The sequence below is a fragment of the Sarcophilus harrisii genome, chromosome 2 (genome assembly GCF_902635505.1).
Source record: "Sarcophilus harrisii chromosome 2, mSarHar1.11, whole genome shotgun sequence".
Classification (NCBI taxonomy): domain Eukaryota; kingdom Metazoa; phylum Chordata; class Mammalia; order Dasyuromorphia; family Dasyuridae; genus Sarcophilus; species Sarcophilus harrisii.
The window spans coordinates 53,554,010-53,580,071 of NC_045427.1; the positions used below are offsets into that span (position 1 = coordinate 53,554,010).

Below are 26,062 nucleotides of genomic sequence, written 5' to 3' on the forward strand. Positions count from 1 at the left end.
TGTATGAGTGGAAATAAACAGAATGTGTGTATCCATTTTTTTATACACATAGACACACATCCTTATGCATACACAACATTGGGCACAGTCTTAAACTTATCGATGACAAAAAAAAAAAATCTCACTTTAAAACAAGGACACATGAACAATAAAAACCCATAGTCTGACATATCATATGGGCTAACAATAAAGACCCTACTCTGTGAGTTCCCGAACTATACCAGAAATTGGGATTGAAAAATAGGTGCTATGAATGAATGAAATGAATGACAACATTAATATTTTGAATCACTGTTTAGATAAAACCAGCACTGCTGTGTATCTCAAATTTTATTAACTTGGAGATGTGCCAAGACAAGAGATTCATGCCCTTATTCTCTATTTTCCTTCTCCCCTAGTCTTCTCATGTCTTATAAATTGTCTGACCAGCAAACATTAAACCCATGTTTCTTTATTATTAAGGATGGTTTTTATTTATTTTTACATCTTCTACCATCCATCCTTCTTGACTAAATTCTACACGCCCATCACCTAACATACCTTTTCCCCAAACCATTCTGTAACTGAGCACTTTTCAGTCAAAATCTTTTCTTCTCTGAAGAAGATAAAACCCTCCAGCTCCACGTATCAGAATGGCGTTTTAAAAAATCTCTCATTCATCTCAGGCAGCCACTTGTTTCCTGTGCATAATGGCACAGGGCTTTGGGCAGTGGGTCTCAGAACCCCTGGCCCAGGTCAAAAATAGCCTGTCTCTGAAAGCCTTGCCCTAGAATGCTGCTCCTCAATGGAAATGAGGTGGTGCTCTCTCCCAAGGTGATGAATGGGAAAAGAAGGGTTCATTCAGCCTGGATGTCACATCAAAGGCCACTAGAAGTAAATTTTCCAACGCTCACAATTTATAAAAAAAAAAAAAAACAACACATAACAAACAAAACAAAAACAAAAACAAAAACAAAATCGTAGTACTCTGGTGAAGAAGATCCCTTCTTCCTTGGTTCTGGAAGTTTACTGCTTCACTGCAAAGATCCGGAAAGCCTTCCCATCTCGAGGGGTCTTCAAACTGCAAATTAATATAAGAAGTGAATTATTGATCCTAGATTCATTGCCCAGTGTACTATCCTGAGAGACTCAGAAAGAAAACAGAAGACTTGATTCCAAATCTTCAGGGATTCAATAACTACAGAACACACGAAAAACAGAATAATCAGAAAAGAGACACAGTAATAATGCTGATATTTAATTAGATTACAAGCTCCTTGGGGCAAGGACCATTTCTGTATTCCCTATTTCTATATTCCCATCACTTAGCACAGTTCCTGGCACAAGGCAGGCACTTAATAAATGTTTAAGAGTGATTAAAAGATGGACTTCTGTGTCAATTGGGACCATTCAGGACAGTACAAAATTTCTCAAATGTATGCTTTCTTCCTTTCTATTACAGTGTATTTGTGTGTGTGTGTGTGTACTTATATCATTAACAGGCCCTGATTATTATTCATAGGTAGGTCCTGTCCTATATATGATTATACAAACACACAAACAAACTCAATGCACTATCCATCTAACTATCTGGCTATCAGGCATTTTTTTCATACCTTTGGTTCCCCTGATGTGGATTGTTCAGCCTATAAAATGAGGGTCTTTGATGACTTGGACTCTGGAGTCCCTTATCATCCTATAGCTATGGTCCTATGAATGGGGACCAAGTATAGCATCCTGATGTGCCAGCAAACAGCTGTATGACTGGATAAATCACTTTTCTCAGTTATCCAGATTTTAAAAAGGGAGCCGGGGGGACTGGGAACATAGGGATTGGAAGGGGATCATGGAAGAGATAGTATATGTGACATTTAAAATAGCCCTTGAAACTGGAAAATTTCCATAGTAAAGACGGTCAAGGAAAAAGCATTAGAGATGGCAAATTGAACGAGAAAGGAAATGGAATACTACTGGTGGGGAGCTATGAAGAATGATCAATAACCAGTGATCTGGCTGGAGTGAGTCTATCTAGAGGGTCAAAGCATGAGATGAAGAAGTTCGGTGCCATATTGTAAAGAGTCTTTAATGCCAGCCTGGGAAAGCTGAACTTTATAAGCAATGAGAAGTCCCTAATGACTAGCTGTGAGCCATAGATTGGTATGAAGAGAATTTTGTTCAAGAAGCAAAAGCAGCGGAATATTACTGTTCTGTAAGAAATGACCAACAGGATGATTTCAGAAAGGCCTGGAGAGACTTTACACGAACTGATGCTGAGTGAAATGAGCAGGACCAGGAGATCATTATATACTTCAACAAATATACTAGATGATGACCAGTTCTGATGGATCAGGCCATCCTCAGCAATGAGATCAACCAAATCATTTCTAATGGAGCAGTAATGAACTGAACTAGCTATACCCAGAAAAAGAACTCTGGGAGATGACTAAAACCATTACATTGAATTCTAATCCTATATTTATGCCCACCTGCATTTTTTATTCCTTCATAAGCTTAATTGTACAATAATTAGAGCCTGATTCTTTTGTACAGCTAAAATAATGTTTTGTATGTATACTTATTGTGTATCTAAGTTCTATTTTAATATATTTAATATCTACTGGTCATCCTGTCATCTAGGGAGGGGTGGGGGTAAGAGGTGAAAATTAACAAGAGGTTTGGGAATTGTTAATGCTATAAAGTTACCCATGTATATATCCTGTAAATAAAAGGCTATTAAAAAAAAAAAAAAGAAGCAAAAGCAGCACACGTCAAGAGCGTTTTCTGTTTACTTCTGGAAGGGCAAGATGGGTTAGAGTGGAAGAGGTTTGTGGCAGAAAAGCCTTGTACTATAGTTCGGTGCTAGCAGGAGGATTGATCGTCATATTGAACAGAAATAGTTTTTAAGAAGCGTAAGTTCTTCTGTCAGAAGAACCCTTAGAGGTGATTTAGTCTCTCTACTAGTAAGTCAGCTAGGAAGGAAGGGAGAAGGAGGGAGGAAGAAAAGGAAAGTGAGAGAGGGAGGGAGGAGGAAAAGAGACAAAGAGACAGAGAGAGACAGTGAGACAGAGAGAGAGAGACAGAGAGAGGAGAGAGAGAGAGAGAGAGAGAGAGAGAGAGAGAGAGAGAGAGAGAGAGAGAGAGAGAGAGAGAGAGAGAGAGAGAGAGAGAGAGAGAGAGAGAGAGGAGGAAAGAGAAGACAGGGGCAGAAAGGGAGGGAAGGAGGAAGAGAGAGGGGCGGGGCAGGCAAGCATGCCTGGAGGAGCAGCTGGCAGATTGAATGCGATTTGTGAATGCTTCAGGGTTTGAATCTAGGTCAGGCTCATTAAACTATTTTCTTTTAACTGAATACTTTGATAGGACTCCGCTGAAAACAAGTGTGAAGGCCAGAAGTCGCTGGCCATTCTGCGGCCCCTCTGCCTCCGTCTCCCTGGGGCCGGGGAGTTCTCGCCAGCTTCTCCCTTTGCCTGGTACTTGTCACTGTCAAAGCAGGCAGCGCCAGGCGCCCCGCTAACAAACAGGTCCGCGGTGGCTAGAAAGGGCGGCTCACATGGGGGAGAGGGGGTGGCTCTTCATGCCATCGGGTGGGGGGCAACAAAGGGCACGGGCCTGGTCTTCAGTAGAACTTTGAAGAGGCAGAGTTCGTTGGCAGACTCTGTGAGTCTTGGTCTAGGAAACTCGAGACCCGGGTTCTAGCTCAGCATTAGAAAAAAGCCCCCAATTTGGAGGCACAGCCTGAGAGATCTCTTCCGGGGAGATATGGCCCAGCTCGAACCGAATAAGAACTCTCCCAGCATGCCCTGTTAGACAAGGTCTTGCAGACCTTGCAAGGAACAAGGGGAAATCAAAGTCCTGAGTTTGAATCTCAGCTCTGTTACCTTAAACCAGGTCAAGACAGGTTCAAAATAATTTAAAAAACCCACACATACACCTTCCCAAACCACCTGAAAGCTATCCACCGGTTAACTCCTTAAGAGCCTCCAGTCCCAAATGCTTCTAATGTCATATTCCATGATGGTATAAGAAGTCACTTTCCTTCCCTCTCCTTCTCTCTCTTTCTTTCCCTGTTCCTCCTTCCCTCCCCCCTCTCATTCTCTGTTTCTGTCTCTCTCATTCTCTGCTTCTCTCTCTGTCTCTGTGTCTCTTTCTTCTGTGTGTCTCTCTGTGTCTGTCTCTCTTTCATATTCTATAATTCCATGGGAAAACCTGCCACTTGCCACTTCTAACCCCTCTCTTATCTGCCTTCTTCTTCCCCCACCCCAGACTTCAGGCCAGTTCCAAGCTTTTGGCTACCCTGGAAATGAACTTCTTAATACATCAGCCTAGAGTACACAGTGTGATTGAAACCTAAGGCAAAGCCAAGATCCAAGACAGAGCTCTCTGACACACACTTAAATCTGTGGCTAGCCCTCCAACCTTGCTGCCAGAAAAGGAGGGGACTCTGGCTACAGCCCCTCTCCTCCAAGTTTTTTTCTGGAACAAGGGTAGTCACTGCTCTGCTGACTTACTCAGGATTCTCCTTCCTTCTTAACTTTTTAAACATCAACTTCAGGAAGAAAAAAGTCCCTCAGAATTCTTGGGAAAATAAATCCCTCACCTACCTTTCTGAAATGTCCAGAGTTCTAGGCTGCATCATTCTGGAATTCTCCATTTGACAAATACCAAAATATCTTAAGGATTTACTGGAAATGCCAAGTCCCCGAAATTCCCTGTTATCTGCTCTGATTTGGTAATAGAAGGAATGCACATCTGACCATGTCACTTTCTAACTCAAAATTCTTCCATGTCTATTATTGCCTCTAATGTAAAATAAATATGAAGTCCTCAATCTACAATTTAAGGCCTTATAATCTGGCTCTCACCTATCTTTCCACACTTCCACTTTCCATTCAACTCATTATGTCCTGCTAGATGTTTCCCTTCTATATCCTGGCACTGTCATTTACTCAGGTGGGCCCACATGTCTGGAATGGACCCCTTTTTTCTTAATTCAATTTCTAGAGACTCACAACTACCTTCATGACAAAACCAAACAGTTGCTTCATTTCCTTGACTCCACTAACTGGTACTACTCTTTCCTCTTGAAATTACTTTCAAATGATATTTGAGGAAGGAGTGAATATTTTAAGGACTCAGGAAAGGTTTCTCCATTGTACACAATGACAGACATACTGTACAATGATCACCTGTGAATGACTTAGCTATTCTCAGAAACACATTAAACCAAGACAATTCTAAATGCTATCTACCTTCAGAAAAAGAACTAATGGACTCTGAATACAGATCCAAGCATACTTTTTTTAAAATACATTTTTCTTGGGTTTTTTGGTCTGTGTTTTCTTTCACAACATGACATCTTTTGCTTGACTGCACATGTGTAGTCTATATCAAATTGCTTGCCTTCTGAATGAGGAAGGAGAGAAGGAGAAAATTCAGAACTCAAAACTTTAAAAAAACAAACGTTAAAATTATTTGGAAAAAAATAATTTTTTAAAAGACAAGGTTTCTCCTAGGAGGTAGCATCTACACTGAACCTTGAAGGAAGATAAGGACTCTAAGAGATAAAAACAAGAAGGAGGTTGTGTTCAGAGATGGCAGCCAATCTGGCTGGAACATAAAATGCAATAGAGCTGGAAAGATAGGCTAGGACCTATTTGTAGAGTTCAGCCAGGCTGAAAAATTGAGGTTTGGGATTTTTTAAAGATAGCTGAAAAGATTTATAACTAGAAAGCACTTCAGAGAGCATTTGGTGCAGATAAAGAAATGGAGGGACAGAGACATAATGGTCACCCAAATATTAAGTAGTAGGGATGGGACATTCAAATCTATGCTTTTGGAAGATCATCTTGGCAGTTCTATTGAGGATGCATTGGAAAAGAAGAAGGATCAAGGACAATAATTAGGAGTCTCCTACAATCATTCAGGCAAGGACAACGAGGACCTAAACTATAGTGGAGGCTGAAAGAGTGGAGAAAAGGGGATGGGAGTGAGAACTGTTGTGGAAATGGAATGGACATTTAATTATATAACAGAAGTGATAGGGAGAGAAGAGTTAAACTTGAGATTGTGAAATATGTGGCCAGATGGATGAGGACTCCCTCAACAGAAAGAAGGGAATTTGGAAGACTGGAGTGGTGGGGAGAATAAATTGTGCTTTGGACAAAATTTGCTGCCTATGGGACATCCAAGTTAGAGACTGAGACTGACCAAGAGGGAGTTGGTATCTTTTTAAAACTCAATTTCTGCCTCTAAAAAAGGATGGAGAAATGTAAAGGGAGATATGGAAAACTTAAAGGAGTTTAATACATAAGAGGTTCTTAGGTTGGGACCTTTAATTTCAAAAGAAAATTGCAATGATTGTATTTTAATGTAATTGCTTTTCTGTTTTTATTTAATGCATTTAAAAATATGATTCTGAGAAGAGGTTCCTCTAGATTATTACTGAAGGAATCAAAGACACACAAAATGTTAAGAACCGCTGAGTTATCTGATTCTTAAAGTTATTTTCAACTTTTAAAAAATGTCTTGGATGCTATCTAGATTCTAGTACAATGTTACTTGAATCTTCTGGATTATATGGGAAAAAATGACTAGTTTGATCTTCTAGAAGGGGATCATGACAAAAGAATAATCATCTCATAGAATTTCAGAGGAAAAGTTAATAGGGAAACATTAGGATCATCTACAGTGTCTCTTTCTCTTTCACAATGGACTTCCCCAGAATCCTACCATTCCGGGAACAAAGAGCTGAGAAATATCTTCAAAATCAGTCCCCAGATTGTGGGAATGGAGGCCCCAGGGTAGAGAGCTGAGAAATATCTTCAAAATCAGTCCCCAGATTGTGGGAATGGAGGCCCCAGGGCAGAGACCCACCCCGAAAAACAGTTACTCTCTGCCAACATGGACACAAACTCCCCCCATGAGAGTTCTTTAAGTCTGTGTGTCTCCCAATAAAAATAAAGTTGTATTTTATAACTTAGGGAATCTTTAAAAAATGCTGAGAATACATTTCAGCTAATAGCCCTAACTTTGGCTCTGTTTTCAAAGCAACTTCATTCTAGAAACTATGTTTCAAGGAACAATTTCTTGCAAATATTGAACATTGCTTAAAACAAACCGGGTCTTCTCCTTCTACTAGGGGGTATGGACATTCCAAAAGTAGCAGGAAGAAATATTTTTTGCATAGTGGCAAATGCATTGGATTTGTGCTCAGAGGGCCAAGATTCAATCTAAGTTTCTGTTACATACTCTATATGTGACTTTGGATACAGTTTTTAAAATTAATTTTATTATTTTAAAAATTGATTTTATTAATTCATTTCTTTGAGTTGCAGTTCCCTTTTCCACTTTTCAAACATATAACTTAAAGACATACTGTCTCTCAGACAGACCTTAGAACCTCCTTTTATGAAAGTCATTTCCATTTCTGGAATAACATAATGTGGATAAGCCTTATGGAAGCCACTGATAATAATATTTATTTACTAATCTCATTATCATTATGTCTGTAAGTGACAATATGTATAAAAAGCAGGGAAATTGATAATGAGCAGTAAAATTCACCTTGGCTTATTTTAATCTTAATTGTCTTTTTATTAGAAACACTTATTACAAGAATTTTGTTTTCTAAAGATAACTTTTTGATGAATGAGAAAGTCAGAAAGACAAAGTTGCCATTCCAGATTTAATTGGTTTTATAGCTTTTCCAAGTACATTATTACCTTATCTGAATATATGGGGATAAATCAAGGTACGGCATATTTCACATTAAGAAAAAGTCCCCAGAGCATTACATAAATGTACGTTCTTCTTATCAGCTAATTCATCATTCTCATTTTACAGACAGGGCAACTGAGGCTTGGAAAGCTAGAAGGATTTATCCAAGATCCCACAGCTGTCTTATGGCCCACCAGGGACCAAAGCCCAGAGTTTTTGACCACCACCACAACATTTTTTCCTCCAGGTCCTATTATAATATTATGAATTAATATAATATTATGAAAAGCAAGAATTGGGGAAAGAATGGCTAAAGCAAAGCCCCTGAGTGAAGGGAATCGTTTCTCTTGGCAGCTGGCTAGAGCTGGTGAGCTTTAGGAAAATTGCAACAACATGCTTCACTAAGGGCTTTCCTCATAACAACCTTGAGACTTGAGCTAGCAGAGTAATACTTTCCCCATTGAACAGAAAAGGAAACTATGGCCAAGATGCTGGAAGTTTCTTGCCCAAAGTCACACATTAAGCAGGTGGTAGGGCTAGTGGGCCAATCTAGGTCATCCAAATACAAATCTAATGTTTTTTTCTGGTTTGATGGAAGAGACCCATTGCGTCACATCTGAGACCCAGTGGAAGAGGGGTTGCAAAGCCCCATCAGGATTCAAATGAATCTGTGATCTAATTAGCCAATATGCCTTCCAACAATGCAGATAATTATTTAGCCATCCCTTCCTGTGTCCTGTGTGACCTCCAATAAATTCCCAACAGGGAATTCATCTCAATTAGGTGGCACAGTGGGAAAGATGAGAGATTTGGAGTTGGGAAAACTAAAATTCCCACTCAGACTCAGATTCTTCCTAAGTGGATGATTCTAGACAAGTCTTAATCTCTTTCAGTCTCAGTTTTCTCATCTGCAAAATAGGGCTGACATAGCTACTACTTCACTAGATTCTTTGTTTTCTTTTAATAATAGCTTTTTATTTTTAAATACATGCAAAGATAGTTTTCAACATTCACCCTTACAAAACCTTGTGTTCCAAATTCCCCCCCCCCCATTTCCCTCACCCCTCTCCCCTAGATAGCAAGTAATTCAATATAGGTTAAACATTTACTAGATTTTTTGTAATGATCAAATGGGATAAAGTGATTTCTAAATGTAAATCTAATAATAATAACAACAACAATAATAATAATCCTCCCTCCAGTAAACTATAAGCCTCTTGAGGTTGAGATCAGGGAACCTTATCCCCCCTTCATCTCCCACCAAGCTTCTTTGTACCAAGCTGGTGAGGTAATTTCTTCTCCCTCCTGAGATACTCAGCTAGAAACATTCTCCTAACAAATTGCTATTCTCTATCCAATTGGCTGACATAGATAATATTCACACCAGTAGAAGCAAGCAGAGAACAAACTGTAGCTCATAAAACCACTCTTCAAAACATTGTTTTCTCTTAAAGGGGAAAAAAAACGGCCCTCCAAAAATTGGTATCTTGGGATTTCTTTTTCCACTAGACAGGAAATTCCACCTAATCAGCTGCCTCATTTCCCTCCATTAAGTCAATGGAATTTTCCTTCATTTTAAGCATTTCCAAATGAAGGTTATAATGACAAAGAGAGAGAGACACTAGTTGGTGATGATAATAATAATAGCTTTCAATTATATAACACATACATTTGGCCAGTGACCTGGCACAATGGGGAAAGCATCAGACTTGGAATCAATCAGGAAGACAAAAGTTCCAGTCTTGTCTGACACTAAGTAGCTGTGTGATCCTAGGAATGACATTTATCTTCTTTTAGCCTCCATCTCCCTATCTGTAAAATGGAGATAATACTAATACCTGCCCCATATGCCTACCACAAAGAACAATGAGAAACTTATGTAATATGTTTGCAAACGTTAAATTTCTATAAAAATGCTAGCTATTGTTTTGATTGATTTTAATACTTAATATGAATGCTATGTCAATGTTGAATTATTGGTATTGAAGGAATACTACATTGATATTACTGAGTAATTGATTTTAGTTGTTAATAATTATCTGATAAGAATTGATTATATTAATTGTGAGTAATTTTTGTTAATCATCAACAGGTAATCAATATATTGATATTGCTTACATGTTATTAATATATAATGACTGTGGTGATAATGATGATGATGATGGCAAAATGGCATAGCAAAATTCTTTTAAGGTGCTAAATCCCTTTCAGGATTTAGCTTGCTAGCACCACAACCTCATGGGGTAGTTCCTTTCTACTGGATAATTGTGAGCTACATTAAGGAACTCACAATTTATATACACTCACACACATGTATATATATATACACACATACATATATGTATATACACATACATATATGTTCATATGCTCTCTCAACTCTTATTACATATTTGCCATTCCTGGTCTCTACTGTAGCTTTTGTCTGTAATCTCTTCCTTTAAATAAAGCTACTTTTTTCCCTACCCCCCCCCCAAATGGCTTAATAAACAGAAGGCTAGCCTATATTTCCAAAATATATGCAAAGATATTTCAATATTCACTCTTGCAAAATCTCATGTTCCAAATTTTTCCCTCCCTTCCCCCATCCTCCCCCTAGAAAGCAAGTAATCCATTATGGTTAAACATGTACAATTATTCTATACATATTTCCACATTTATCATGCTGCACAAGAAAAATCAGATAAGAAAAGGGAAAAAATGAGAAAGAAAAAAAGTAGGCAAACAACAACAAAAAAGGTGAAAATGCTGTTGTGATCCACATTCAGTCCCCATAGTCCCATCTGTGGGTGCATGCAGATGGCTCTCTCCATCACAAGTCTATTGGAATTGGTCTGAATCACCTCACTGCTGAAAAGAGCTAACTCCATCACAATTGATCATCACATAATCTTGTTGTGGGTACAATGTTCTTTTGGTTCTACTTAATTCACTTAGAATCAATTCATGTGAGTCTCTCCAGGCCTCTCTGAAATCAGCCTGCTGAGCATTTCTTTTTTAGCCTTTTGTATCTGATACAAATGATTCATGTGACAACAGGCAAGTCACTTAGCAAGCTGATAACCTAAGAAGCTCTCAAGGACTAAGTTAAGAAATGAAAGGCCAGGAGAAAAAAATCCACTCTAAAGTAAAAATCTGCTCAGTCTCTTATACCTGGGCCCCATTTCCAGGCTGCTTCTGACAGATAGTGCCCCCTAATGTTCTAAGAGAAAGAAGAACAAGTTCCTACCTTTCAGACTGAACCCCATTTCTGAGCGAAGCAACATAAATCTTCTTTTTATCTACAGGCATCACATCCACGTAACCCCCAGTCTCATCTTTGATGACTCCAGCGTGCACCGCAGTCCTGCAGATACTTGAAGTCTAGAAGAATACATAGGATTATTTCAGCATTGTGACATTTCTCCACAAAAAGGTAAACACGGTTTTCAAATTCAACCTGCCTTAGTGCAAGCCCAATAAATTCTTGTTTACTCAATGGCTGCTGGATGGGCATTACTTCTGCAGCAGATATCTCACCCCCATCAGCATACTGGAGTAGAACAAGCTCTGGAGAATACATTAGGAAAACTGAATTCTAGTAACAGCAATGGAGAATAGAGAAAGCTCTAGACTAGAACTGGAAAACTTAGATTCAAATCACATCTATTACCTGTGTGCTCTTAGAAAAAAACCTTACTTAGAATCATAAATTTAGAGTTGACTGGACCCCCTTCATTTAATAGATGAGGAACCTGAGTATCCAAGTTAGGAAGTAGTTTACCCAAAGACCATAGATGTAAACAAAGTCACAATTTGAATGACTTAACCCAATGTTCTTTTCACTATACCATCTTGTTCCCTTTCTCGACATCTCAGTTTCTTAATTCATAAAAAGAAAGGTTTGAACAAAATTGGTCTTTTTCGGATAAAATATTCTGCAGATTGCCTTCTCAGAATCTCAGTTTCCTTCCTGATTAAATAGGAACAATGCCTTCTTGAATTGCCCACCTCATAGTTTGGGATGAAGATCAAATGAGAGAATATCAGTAGACATAAAATGTAAGATATTCTTTTTATTGTGGTTACTGAGTAAATTTATTTAAATAAAATTCAAACAAATTTCTATTCAGCATACATCATATGCAAGGCTCCTTCCAAGAAAAACAATCTCAGATTCTTTTCTATTGTTTTCTAAAACAGGGTCATGAAAGTGAGAATTGAGGAAGTAAAGAAGAAAACTCAAAAATTACTTAGAAATTATGCAGAATGTCACCAAAAGCCTTTCCTTAATCTATAGATGGGTAATGAGCCCCAAATAGTGATTTAGTAACTAAACACAATCAATGATGCACGTCTCCATTTGAATCTAAATATCAGTGTGAGGTATCTTTTCAGCTCAGAAACATGAAAACTAAGCATCAAAATGGACCAAACTTGGTCTTTGGAACTTGGAACCTGACCTTCAAATTGCTCTTAACCCTTTATAGGGTTAAATTAAGATTTTTTTAAAATTGCTATTTTATTTTTTCAATTATATATGAAACAATTTTTTAAAATTCATTTAAAGAATTTTTTTCCCCTCCCGCCCTTCCCCTCATTGAGAAGGCAAGCAATTCATAAATCCAGATTTTTAAATAAGGAGGTAAATTCAATCCCAATGCTCTCATTTGAAAGATGACTATTAATAACTTCTGAATGAGAAGAAAGACTTAATAATTTCATCCTTATCTCATTTTTAAAACTGTATATTTCACAATGACAAAATTTTTAGTATAGAAGCACATGCTTAAACTTATAAACTACTATGCATACATAGAGTATAATCAAACATTTTTAGAGGTGCATTTGGAAATCATATTGCTATTGTCCCATTTGGGTTAAATGCCCTGTTGTCCTCCTCCCAAGAGATCATTATATATCTTTTCTCAAACTATAAGGCATCTAAGGACCTTGAGACAATAGACTTGCATCCTAAAAATTCTTGGATTAAGCTTTTCAATAATGCCATAATTCATCTGTTTCAGCAAAAAATCTAAATAAGGTCTAAAAATCTAAATAAGAGTTATGAGTTTGTTAATCTTCCCCCACTCTTCCTCTTCATTTTATAGAAGCTCATGGACTACGATGACCTCTGGCATGAATCTGATATGTTCTTCATTCCATTTAAGGGCTAATACTATACTATGATACTATAATAATAGTACAGTTTCATTTATCAGGAAACTCACAGGAAAACATAATTTTAGTGAGTGTTTCTGCATTTCTAAGTGACAATAAACATACAATTTCTCAAACTCAGTTTGTCTACTTATTATAAAGTACCATGAGAAGGAGGGAATACTTTGAGGAAAGAATATTGGAGTCAGGGGACCTGCATTTGGGCACTAATATTTGCCAGCTGGGTGATAACTTTGAATGAACCACGTAATCCAATAGACTGACCCAACTATACATACTCATGGATGATGTTCAGAAGCTATTTATGTCCTGGCACACTTTGTCTAGGTATTGCAATAAAGTATCGGGAAGTAACAGTCACATGAGGGAGTATCCCAACACTCCCTTGGTGTGTCCCATTCCTCTGTCGTATAATAACACTGTGTCATGAACAGAAAGAGAACTGATACAAATAATCCTGTCTTGACAATTCTATTCTCAATCTGATAGTTTGCTTATTTAATAGATGGCTGGTCTCAAAACAGGAATCCTTAATCAGACCGTCAGTCAAGAAGCATTTATAAAGTGCCTACTATATGCCGGGCATTATATTTTAAGTATTTTACAAATATTATCTCATTTGATCCTTACAACTCTACAAAGTAGGTGCTACAATTATCCCCATTTTACAGGTGAAGAAATTGAGGCAACGAGGTGAAGTGATTTGCTCAGGGAAGAGTGATAATTTAGAGTTAAATGTATCAATCTTTGAAAGTTTTAAGAGTTGTTTACAAAGCCTCCTCATTCTTTCTTTGATCCCGGTTGGCTTCCCCAGCCTCATATGTATTTACTACTTCATTTGCCTCACTCTTGGTTTGGCAACTCTTAACGGCCCTAACTGCCAATTTGATTTTGCTTCTTAGGATCAACACTGCAAGAGAACGTTTTGTCTGAAAGGCTTGCTTCACACAGGCCTTTGAAGGCAATGAGAAATCGATAAATCTAAGAAGTTAATTGTGAAATTAAGCTGTCTTCGAGGAATTTTTCAAAATATCCATTTAGAGCTATTTTTTTTCCAGACCCTGTTCCCTATTCCAATGCTGCAATATACCCTAAAGCCTCCCTCCTTTTTTTCTTTCCATTCCTGCTGTCAATGCAGCCGGATGGATAATCACTCTCTCATCCCTCCAAACAAAAACTCCACTTTGGGAACAGACTGTTATTGTACTGAGTGCACAATAAAGTGCTTCATCACAAAGAACTGGCTTCCTGCCCACACTTTTTTTCTTCAAGATGGAAGATTCCTATGGCGAGGTAGTGGGATTTCACCAGCGAGGAGACAGATCCCTTCATCTCTTGAGTAAGACCAGAAACATGGGTGTAATAGATAGAGTTCTGGGTCTTTAAGCAGGAAGACCTGTGTCCGAAACCTACCCCAGATACTTCCTGGCTCAGCCTCAGTTTCCTTATATGTAAAGTAGGGATAATAATAGTACTTACCTCATAGGACTGCTATGAGGCATTTGTAGCATACTTTTCAAACCTTAAAGTACTATATAAATATTAACCATTAAAACTTAAAGACAAGTGCCTTTTCCAAACTAAATTCTCTGATCCTATGATCTTATCTACCTCATTGGATTGTGAGTTCCTTGAAATCAGGGCCTGTCTTTTGCCTTTTTTTTTTTGTAGTCCCAGAGCTTAGCACAGTGGCTGGCACATAGTGGGTGCTTAATACATGTCAACTGATTAATTGCATCTATTTATTTATTTAAAGTGCTAACTGATATCTTTGTTAACAATCAGAACAATGGATTCAGGTCTTATTCAGAGATAGACTCACAAAATCTGAGAGTTGGAATTTATCTCAGAGGTCAGCTATTTTGATCTATAACTGAACAGGAATCTCTTCTATCACATCTCTGATCAGCCCCCATTGGAGCAGACTGTGCCCCTTGGGCCTAGTTCTGACCAGAATGAAAAGCTTTCTGAAATCGAGTCTAAATCTGCTTTTCTGAAGCTTCCCTTCTTTACGTCCCATTATTTCTATTTACATTCCCAGGAACCAAGGAGAGAATTAGTTCTGACCTAGGTCCAATACTTACAGACAATTATCATGTCTCCTTATGACTATGAATAGATTAAATGATAATCTAAAAGCTGTTTTCATATATGTGTGATCCAGAGTAGGCAATTCAGATAACTAAAATCTGTGTGGGCTCAGAAAAAAAGACTAGATTGGGGATCAGGAGACCTAGATTCTTGCCCTGGTTTTTGTCACTAGCCAGCTGAGTAACCTTCCCTTCTGACATCATTTTTCTCATATGTAAAAGGAGTATCTAAGGCTAGGTGACACAGAGGATAGAGCCCTGAGCCTGGAGTCAGGAGGATTCATCTTTATGAGTTCAAATCCAGTTGTAGACACTTACTAGCTGTATGACCCTGGGCAAGTCACTTAACCCTGCTTGCCTCTGAGCAAGCAACTGAGGCAACTCAGTTATCTCACCTGTAAAATGAGCTGGAAACAGAAATGGCAAACTATTCCAGTGTCTTTGCCAAGAAAATCCCAAATGGTGTCATGAAGAGTCAGTCAGAACTGAACAACTAGATGATTTCTAGGGACCTTTCCCCATTATTATAAATTATAATTATAAAGATTATATTATTAGGGAGTATAAAGAGATCTGGTTTTATTTACAACATTTTTGTGTCTCCATAAATCCAGTTGCTTAGTTCACATTCCTAGACTTACTCCCTTAGGAATCATCAATGGGGCGTCGTTATACCAGTGATAAAAATCAAGCTTATTATAAACTCTCATCTCCTGGAAATTTCTCCAATTGGGAATGAATGACTGAGGTTTGCCAAAAGATGAACTGCTTTTCATTTCACGCCCAGAGCGGTGTTCTCTTGCCCTCCCATCCCTTGAGGTTCCTGAACACTGATGAATTGTTAGTTTTCCCTCTTCACAGCCAGACCCGTCATGAGATGATTCAACCTTACACCCATCGACACATCTTCCCCTCTAAGGGGATGGCACCATTCAAAATGTACACTGATACACTGGGGTTGGGTAAAGTGCTCCCTTCCTCTTTCTCCTTTCCTTCCTTCCACACCCTTCCTCTTGCACGGTTTTTGTAAAAGGTACAGATTGTGCTCTGCATCTGACTCAACTCCGATGTCTAAATATGTGGTCATTCACTAAAGTACTTTTTTGTGCTGCAGAATCTTAGGATGGGAAGAGATTTGGACCTCTAGCCCATCACCTGGAATCCAGGTAGATAAAATGCTATCCATCCTTTCCTTTAAAATTGGCAAAGTGTGGCGATGGCCTAACATCACTTGCTACACAACCAGTTTTTCTTATTTCTCTTAAATCTGTAAGTCACACGCTGACTGATCCTATTTCTCAATAGGTAACCTAATTTCTTCTCCTGCTGTTTTAAATGGATACAAGAACTTTCCTTTGTCTAGTAAAAGCCCACTTTTGATTAAGATGCAAAAAGATACAGATTGTCCAAATTATATTGAAACGTCTCTTGAGTGGCAGCTAGATGGCGCAACCCTTGGTGTTCAGGAATTTTGTTTTTTAAATATTTAACCTAAAATTACATTTCTGTCACAGGCAGTAGATGAGGTGCTGGAACAAGACTCAGGAAGGCTTGAGTTTGAATCCTAATCCAGACACATACCAATTGGGTGATTTGGAAAAATCCCCTAACCCATGTCTTCCTCAATTTCCTCCTCTGGGCATAATATGGGTATAAAAATAGCACCACCCACCCAGAGTTATTTAGAGGATAAAATAAGATGTGAAGTGCTTTGCAAACCTTAAAATGCTTTATCAAGGCTATCTTTTATTATTGAACAACTGATTGTTTTAGTCGTCTGCTTTCCAAACTACATCTTGCCTAGCTTTTCCCAAGCTCTCAAATATGATGACTCTCAGATTTGAAGTAATATAATCTTCTTGCTCTCATATACACATGTTTGCACACACATGTAAACATAAGTACACCTCCTCTACAAAAACCCAATCCTGTAAGTCCATTCAGACCAATAGAGACAGAGATAGAGAAAAGAGAGAGAAACAGACAGAGACAGAAAGAAATACACACACACACAGAATAAATAGAAAGAAATTCATATTTCAGATTCAAACTATTCCAGCAGAATTAAAGCAGCATTTACACTGAGAACAATTTATAGAAAGGCAACAAGGCTATGAAAAGGGAAATGGTTCTAATTGTCCACAGCCATGAGATTGTGTAAATAATTCCAGTATTTTAGAACTAGATAGTTCTTGGGAGGTCATAGTCTAATCCTCTTATCTCACAGAGAAGAAATATGGCAATGACTTAGCCAAAGTCATACATGCAGTTAGTGAAAGGCAGAACAGGGGCAGATCTCTCAATCTGGCTGCTCCCAAACCATGGATATAATCAGAAAGTCTTTCTGATGGACTGAGACATTTTGGATAGTTCACCTGATAAAAAAAAAGTATGTCTATTTTCAATTATTAAGTTATATCTCAGTTCCCTCAGCCTAATAATAACAGCAATAATAATGATAGTAGCACTTATAACACTTTACAAATACTATTTCATCTTCTCCTCATAACAACCCAGAGGATTAGGTAGGTGCTGTTATTATTATTATTATCCCCATTTCACAGATAAAGAAACAAAGGCAGACATCAGTTAAATGACTAGCTCACACAGCTAGTCTGTAGTCAGATGTAAACTCAGGTCTTTCTAATTCCAATTCTAGCTCTAACCACAGTATCACTTAGCTGCTTAAAAATTGACCTCATTTCTTCAATCTAATCACTTTAATGTTAATGGTGCAGCCTGCCTATACTTTCATCATGCTTCTCTTCAGACTTACCCAGAAGCCCCTGAGAAATCCAGGAATCCAAAGCAGCAGCCACAGGGCTTTGCTGTCTCATTACTATGCTCATGACCACATGGTCCCAGAAATTTGCCAGGGCTTGAGTGTCTCTCTTCACTAGCTCTCAGGATCCTTGTTCTACATATGCATGTATTTCTTTGGCACGGTTTTGGAATGCTTCATGCCCTAAAGTTATTCTTCAGATTTCATTGAGAGTGACTTAAATCTCCCAGGAAAAGCAGCCCCAGCTAGAAATCCTGGGGTGTGAAGCAAAGCGGAGGCAAGAGAACTGCGCTGCAAATGGGACCTTGCATGATACAAGCAGCTCTTTCTTTAAGGGAGAATTCAAATAGAAAACTCCATATCAAGAGGTCCTGCTCTCCCAAAGTGGGATGATACACCCTGTGGAAGCCTTCCCCCTTCACTAGATGCAGTAGAAGGAACATTCACTTTGGAGTCAGAACCAGATTTCAAATCCTACTTACTACCAAGGAGACCTTGGGCAAATCCCTTTACTCAGTTTCCTCATCCGTAAAATTTGGTTTAGAATCAGGGTTTCTTAAGTTGGGGAACTTCTTTTTTGAAAAAATATTTTGAGAACTATTTCAAATAATTGACTTCCTTTGTATTTTATTTTATATATTTAAAAACATTATTCTTGGAAGAGTTCCATAGACTTTACCAGACTGCTGAAAACACAAGAAAATTTAAGAATCTCTGGATTCTAGATGCCTGTGGACCTTTTCATCTCTGGAATTAAGATCCCTTCTGCTCTAGTGCCAGACAAGATTATAAGTCAAGTTCTACTCCCTTGACACGTCCGAAACCATAGACAGGAGCATGCCTCCCCTAATAAACACAGACAGTATAAATCAGAGGGGGAGGGGTTGCATGCCCCCGTTTCATGGCACCCTTCACCTAACTAGGGCAGCTTTGGCTCTGCTCTCTTATTGGAGCCACTGAGGGGAGGTTCAGCCCAGATCCACAAAACTACCAGAGATTAAACCACCTGCCTGGCTCTTTCCATGTCCCGCCTGCAAGAAAAAACGTTGGACTCATTCCTCAATCCACTGAAAGTCTGTTTGCTCTGTCACTGCTCCAGGGACCTGGGGTTTAATCACGAATTCAAAGAGCTTTTCAATCTCTTCCCTCCCTTTCCTGTTCTACTAAGGTCAAAATGATTTTCATTCATCTTCTTCTTGAGTTAGAACCTCTCTGGAGGCCAGAAGCCAAATTTTTCAGTCTTCTACCTCTCATCTTTAAAAAACAAAGAAATAAAAACAGAATGTACATTAAAATTTTCTAACCTCAAAAGACTCAGCCTCCCTAAATACATAGGCCTGTCCACAGGGGTTTCACAGCCAGAACTGAAAAGATATCAGGTCTTCTAAGGTAGCTCCTATCATGGGGAAAGCTGGATTTATTGTCGAGAGATCTGGAAAACAAGCAGTGAGTGCAGGCCGAGTTGTTTTTCAGTCATGTCCAATTCTTTGTGACCCCATTGGGCTTTTCTTGACAAAGATACTAGAGTCTTTTGTGAGTTCCTTTTGAGTTCCATTTGACAGATAAGGAAACTAAGGCCAACAGGATTAAATGGCATGTCCAGGGTCACACAGCTAGAAAGTGTCTGAGGTCAGATTTGAACTTGAGTCTTTCTGACTCCACACTTGATGCTGTATCCACTATGCTACCAAGCTGACCCCTCTGAAGTCAGAGAATTTATCATCTACTTTGTAGATTATAATCTATAATCTATCTGATGTTCTATGAGTCACTTTTCCTTTTTGAACCTTAATTTCCTAAAAGAAAAAGGTGGAATGCATATTGATGACTCTTTAGTTCTTCCCAGCTTTAGACAAACAATCCTATGACGTGAGCTTGAACTGTAGCTTTGCCCTTATCTCATATATGACTCTGAGTCACAGCTTCTTACTGGATATCAGCTTCCTCACCTAACAGAACCTTCACTATCCGTCTGACAATGATGTTGTAGGAAAAGAAGTCAGAATGATGCGTTTAGAGCACTTTATAAACCATAATTCACTATAGATTCCTTTGGGAATAATTAACCCCATTGTTCTTTACTTATTTTAGTCATGGCTGACTGACTCTGTCATTGCATTTGAGCTTTTCTTGGCAAAGATACTGGAATGTTTCCTTCTCTAGTTCACTTTACAACTGAGGAAACTGAGGCAAATAGGATTAAATCACAGCTAGATTTAAATGCAGGTCTTCCTGGGCATCATCGAGCTGCCCACATATTCTACAGCATTTAAATAAAAGAAGGATCTGTCATTTCATCAGCATGGTGAATTCCCACATTGGGAGATAGCCCAACTCTAATTTAGTAGTATCTATCCTAAGTTCAAAGTGGATTCCAAGCCCAGCAATTTCCATGTTTAACCATCTAACTTCCTCTGATCATAGAGTGATGATGGGGTCACAGATCTGAAAGTGGAGGAACCTCAGATATTGGAATCAATCCCCTCAAGTCTTAACCAGCTATCTGTGACTTGCCCTAGGTCACATAGCTAACAGTTGTCAGTGGTAGGATTTGAACTCATCTTATTCCAAACCCAGGACTCTATCCATTATGTTTCACTGTTAAATTATACTAGACAAATGAACCTTTATTCCATTCTTAGAAATTTCTGTGGGAAAAGATTCTACAGTTCTATTAAGTTACCTTCCCTACTCCGCTTTCCTAAACAAGCCCTGGTGCCTATGAGGATTTTTTAAATATTTAACCTACAATTACATTTTTGTCATAGGTTTAGGGATGAACAGCCCTGCCAAAGCACATATTGAAATGGCTTGTTGTGAGTGCTGGGACTTCAGGGCACATCTGGCTTTAGAGACAGGGAACCTGCATATCATTCCCAATTCTTGCTGTAGCCGACAACCACTGAACTGGGAAGAACAGATACTTTTATATCCATAGCACTTAAAGGTTTACAAAGTATTCTCCACTGGGGAAAGGCTGAACAAATTACAGTTTATAAAATGCAATAGAATACTATTGTTCTGTCAGAAATGACAAAGACTTACATGAACTGATGCAAAGTGAAGTGAGCAGAGCCAAGAGAACTATTTCTATTGTAGCAATGACATTGTAAAAACAAACAATTCTGGAAGGACTTAGTGCTCTCAATGTGGTGATGAGTCATGATTCTAGAATATCTAGCATTTATAATGTTTTAAGATTTACAAAAAAAAAATTATTTGTTCTTCATAACGATTTTGAAATATATTTTAAAAGCCTAACTGTAAAAATTCTTCTTGTTACTAGAAGTCTCACCCCAGGAATCTCAGGTGAACAATGAGCTCTCCTGGGTTTCCTTATAAATTTAGCTGCTTTACCAGGGGATCATGATAAAGGAAAACAAATCTGGCACACTAGAAAATGCAGGCAGTGAAAATGTCTTCAGGAATTAAGAAAAAAAGTGAAATTTTAAGATATAAGGCAATGGAAAAGCAGAATTGACTTAGAAAAATTCAGCCTAATTACTGTCTAAACTGATGCAGACTTCTATAAGCCTATAATTAATCAAGGTAGAGTTGAAAATAATCATAAAATCCTAGATTTCAAGCAGAAAAGTATCACAGAGGTCATTCAGTCCAATCCTCTGACTTTTACAAATGAAGAAACTGAGACCCACAGGTATTAATGTCTTGCTCAAGGTCACAATTAGTAAGTGTCTGCGATGACATTTGTACTCCAGTCTTTCACACTCCAAATCCAGTACTGTACCCCCTATACCATGTAGCCTTTCAACTCTAAAAGTAGAGAAATTGAGGTCCAAACCAAGGAAATAGAAGGGCTTAGATTATGCAATTATCTCCCAACATAGCTAAAATTCAGACCCAGGTTTCCTGATTCTCAGACGTTGAAACCTAGTATATGAAGACTTCGAGTACTTTGAGATCATGTCTTTTACTGAAACTGCCAACATACTCACATCTGCATAAATGTTGGTCCCATACACCGGAGCCCAATATGATGGTTCATTCTTACAGTGGGCTGGACAACGAATTCTGAAACAACAATATGAAACCTTTACTCTTCACATTAAACAACCAGATAAAACCAAAATAGATTATGAGGGCTCCTTGGTCCACCTGCATTTCTTTTTCACATTCTCTATCTCCCTGGGGCTTAAAAAAATCCTTTTTTTGGTGACTCTCTAATGAGCTTGGCAGCACTAGGACTTTTTCCTCCAATTAAATTATGAGATCTGTGAGGGAAAGAACTAACCCTCATATAAACTCAGATCTTCCCAGAGCCCAGCACATTTCTCTACATTATAATAAATACATGTAATAAAATTATTGCTATAATTTTCGCATCTTGTTCTCTTTTATAGAAGGGAATAGAGCCAACTTCTAAGAGGAGAAATATATTTTCCCTCCCTTCCTCCCATTCCTATGTAGTTGCCAGTGATGGTGAGGGACATTCTTTCTTCTAGACCAGGGGTCTTCAAACTTTTTAAATAGGGGCCAATTCACTGTCCCTCAGACTGTTGGAGGGCCAGACTAAAAACAAAAACTTTGTTTTGTGGGCCTTTAAATAAAGACACTTCATAGCCCTGGGTGAGGGGGATAATCGTCCTCAGCTGCCGCATCTGGCCCATGGGCCATAGTTTGAGGACCCCTGTAATCTAGATCATCTCAGAACACAGGATTAGGCTTGAGAAATTAGATAAGACTTCACCTTACACAGTTTAGATGGACATTCTTCCCCAGATGGCACGCATCATGTATTTGGATGACCCTAACTATTGGGAGTCTACCTGACATTGATTTGGCATCTCAAATCCTTTTACTATGGATTCTGGGTGGACATTTGTGAAAGAGGCGCTAAAGAAATGCCCATTTTAAAACTTCAATGCATTTCAAATACTGATCATTTACCTAATGGACTTGGAGTCAATTAATGACATATAAGAATTCATCATCTGGTTTCAAAAAAGCTGATGTCTGTATGTTATTTGAAAGTTTACAGAGTATTTTACATACATAATTCTGGTTGCAATCATCTACCATTCTCTAAATTAAGTGCCACAAGGCATTATCATCTCTGTTTTATAGGTTGGGTTAGAGAAGTTAAGTGTCTCCTCCATTGCCGTATAACTATTAACAGCTGGAAGTGCAATTTAAATCAAAGCGTCTCTGATTCCTGGTCCAGTGCTGGGAAGGGTCCTGAGCTAAGAAGCAGGAAACAAGAATTCTGCTCACTGACACTGGCCATTGTGGAAACTTGAATAAGTCGCTTTCTTTTCTCTAACCTCCAATGTCCTCATTTATAAAATGGGAGGTTGGGACAAAGTGAGTTCTTCTAACTCTTAAGAAAAGGTCTGTAGATAAGTCTATATTATAACTAATTTCCAAAATTTCTAAGCGGATGCTAATCTGAAAGTTATAACTGGACTTCTTTGTCACAAGGAAGGGTTCTATTGGTGGAGGAGATTAGTGGCAATTTAAAAAAATATATCAATGAAACTTAAAGTGATTTAAGAATCACGTATCACAATGTTTTAGGGAAAATGAAAACTGACCTTTCCCCTCATCTTTTACCTCTCAAATAAACAATTTAGACTCAACAGATATATATAAACATTCAGTAAAATAGACAATTCATTTTTTCTCTATGTGATTTCATTGAAAAACTATCATAAATCATTGTATAAATTCTAATAATAGCTTATGATTATGAAAATCCTATGTGTGTGTCTGTGTGTGTATAAGAGAGAAAGGGCAAGGTGAGAAACAGAGACAGGAGAAGACGTGTGTGTGTGTGTGTGTGTGTGTGTGTGTGTGTGTGTGTGTGTGTGTGTGTAGAGAGAGAGAGAGAGACAGAGACAGAAAGAGAGAAAGAAGGAGAGACAGAGAAAGTGAGAGAGAAAGAGAAAGTGTGTATATATTACAGAAAGAGACAGAGATAGAGACAGTCAGATACCAACTATCAAAGGCATAAGCTTGGACACCGAATCATTTTCCCAGGTAGAACCATTACCTTGGGCAATGTTTCATTGGCTTTTCAAATTGACATAGCTCAGCAACCGTGCTATAACAATCCAGGTCTTGCACTGTGGGAACAAACACAATGGAAAATGGGAAAGTCAGGAGCAAGTCATTTTCCCTCTCCTTTATAATGAAGGGCATAAGTTTGTTGTTGTTTATTCCTAACCAATTTGCTGTGATCCTATTTGGGGTTTTATTGATACAGGAGGTTTGCCATTGTCTTCTCCAACTCATTTTACAGGTGAGGAAACTGAGGTAAACCAGGCTAATGACATGCCCAGGATCACACAGCTAGTAACTAGCAGAGGCTGATTTGAAATCATCTTGACTCCAAGCATGGTGCTCTATCCACTGTTCCCCTGGCTGCTCCAGGGCAGAGATTAGAAAATCTCTAATAGCTTTTCCTGTTTTAATGCTCTTTGAATAGTTAATATGCAAAACAGGTACATTTACCATTTCTAGATAAGGAAATTCTATCCCTGTAGGGATGTGATCCCTCTAACTTTCCACAGCTTGGAAGTAACTGAGGCTAAATTCTGGCGCCCAGACTAATAGTACACTCAATAGAATAAGCATTTTAAAGCATTTTTTTATGTGCAAGGGGCTAATTTGAAAATTATAACTGGACATCTTTGTCACAAAGGAAGGTTCCATCGGTGGAGGAGAATAGTAAAAGTAAAGTCACTTGAGGGATATTCCACTAGAAATTTAAATTAGCTTTTGTTAATTTTGCTTAAGCAGTGGGTAGATGGCTGGAATTGAAATCAGGAAGACCCCAAGTTTAAATCTAACCATAGACATTTATTAGCTGTGTGAACCTCGGTAAGTCATTTAACTGAAGTCTTCCTCAGTGTACTCAGCAGTAAAATGTGGATAACAATAGCAACTCCGTCATAGGATTGTTTTGAAGAACAAATGAAGTGACATTTGTAAAGTATTATGAAATTCTTAAAGGTTATATAAAAATAAATATATATTTATTTATAATATATTATATAAATACATAAATATTATAATAAATATAAATAAATAAAATATATTTTCTATAATAAATAAATATAAATAAATAAAAATAACATCACAATTAAATAAATAAATATTATAAATAATAATAAATGAATAAAAATATTATAAATATATAAATATTTATAAATAAATACAAAGGGTTATATAACTATAAATAAATAGAAAAATTATTATATCTCAGCAAAAGGCTTACCTGTTACTTTAGAAAGCGTGAATGAGTTTGAAGCTTTGAATTTACTATAAAAGAAATACAACAGAAAATGATCAGCATGATCACATTCTAAAATACAAATGAGTTAATTAAATAAGATGACCCTATAATGGTCTTTTTCAGTTCTGACATTCTATGATTCTCTCCTTCTAAATTAAGCACAAACTAAGGAAGGGCTACAAACTCCAAGTATGAGCAGCTCTCCAGGAATCAGGTAGATTGAAAAATGGGAACAACTCTTGCAAGTGCTAGGAACAAATGCAAAAGACTGGTGAAAAAATGGACCCATGTAGAGTTTAGGATTCCTATTAAGGAATAACAGAAAATTAGAAGATTGGATTAGAAGGAGTCCTGTAGTATAGCAGATAGAGCACTGGGCTAGCAATAGCAGGAAGATCAAGGTTCAAAACTTGTTTCTAACCCCAAAGCTAAGCCCACTTAACTGCTTAAAGCCTCATCACCAGTAAAATGAGGATAATAATATCTGCATTACCTATTTCCTGGGGTTATCGGGGATTAAATGAGGGTAATGAATGTAAAGTACTTTGTAAATCTTAAAGTGTTATTACAATTATTAGATGAGCTCTTTATTCCTATCCAACACTAAAATTATATGAATACACACTTAACACCCAGCTTCAATTGTCCTTCCCATAGAGATCATAAACACTATTTCTGTATCTTTAAGAAGCAATGGATTCTTCCACCCTCGTTCCCATTCCATCCCTTTTTCTCTAGCACATTGTCTCCTCTATCATCCTCTCCCCTTCATTTATCCTCAATTTCTTCCTGTCCCCTGGCCACTTCTCTGATGACTCAAACACACCAAGTCTCTTCATAGTTCAAAAGACCAGCCTTCCATCATTGTTATCCTTTATCTCTTTCCCCCTTCATGGCTGAACTCTTTGAGACATCTGAGAAACACTCCATGACTCCATCTCTCTTCCTGCTGTCTTCTAAACTCTCTGCAGTAAAACCTTTCATTAAACTGAAACTGTTCTCTCCAAAGTGACCAATTACCTCTCCATTGCCAAATCTAACCGTCTTTTCTCAATCCTCATCCTTCCTGACCTCTCTGTATGT

General features: G+C 38.0%; 1 protein-coding gene across 1 annotated transcript in view; it reads right to left on the minus strand.

The window, feature by feature from the left end:
* Positions 1–312: 312 nt before the first annotated feature.
* CRISPLD2 (cysteine rich secretory protein LCCL domain containing 2) overlaps positions 313–26,062 on the minus strand; it is a 76,945-nt gene continuing 51,195 nt past the window's right edge. Inside the window, exons 11-15 of the mRNA XM_003758462.3 lie at positions 24,962–25,005; positions 23,735–23,807; positions 21,681–21,756; positions 10,922–11,055; positions 313–1,060 (exon numbers count right to left, since the gene is read on the minus strand). Coding sequence (XP_003758510.1) covers positions 1,006–1,060; positions 10,922–11,055; positions 21,681–21,756; positions 23,735–23,807; positions 24,962–25,005 — 382 coding nt within the window. The 3' untranslated portion in view covers positions 313–1,005. The remainder of the gene's footprint in view (positions 1,061–10,921; positions 11,056–21,680; positions 21,757–23,734; positions 23,808–24,961; positions 25,006–26,062) is intronic.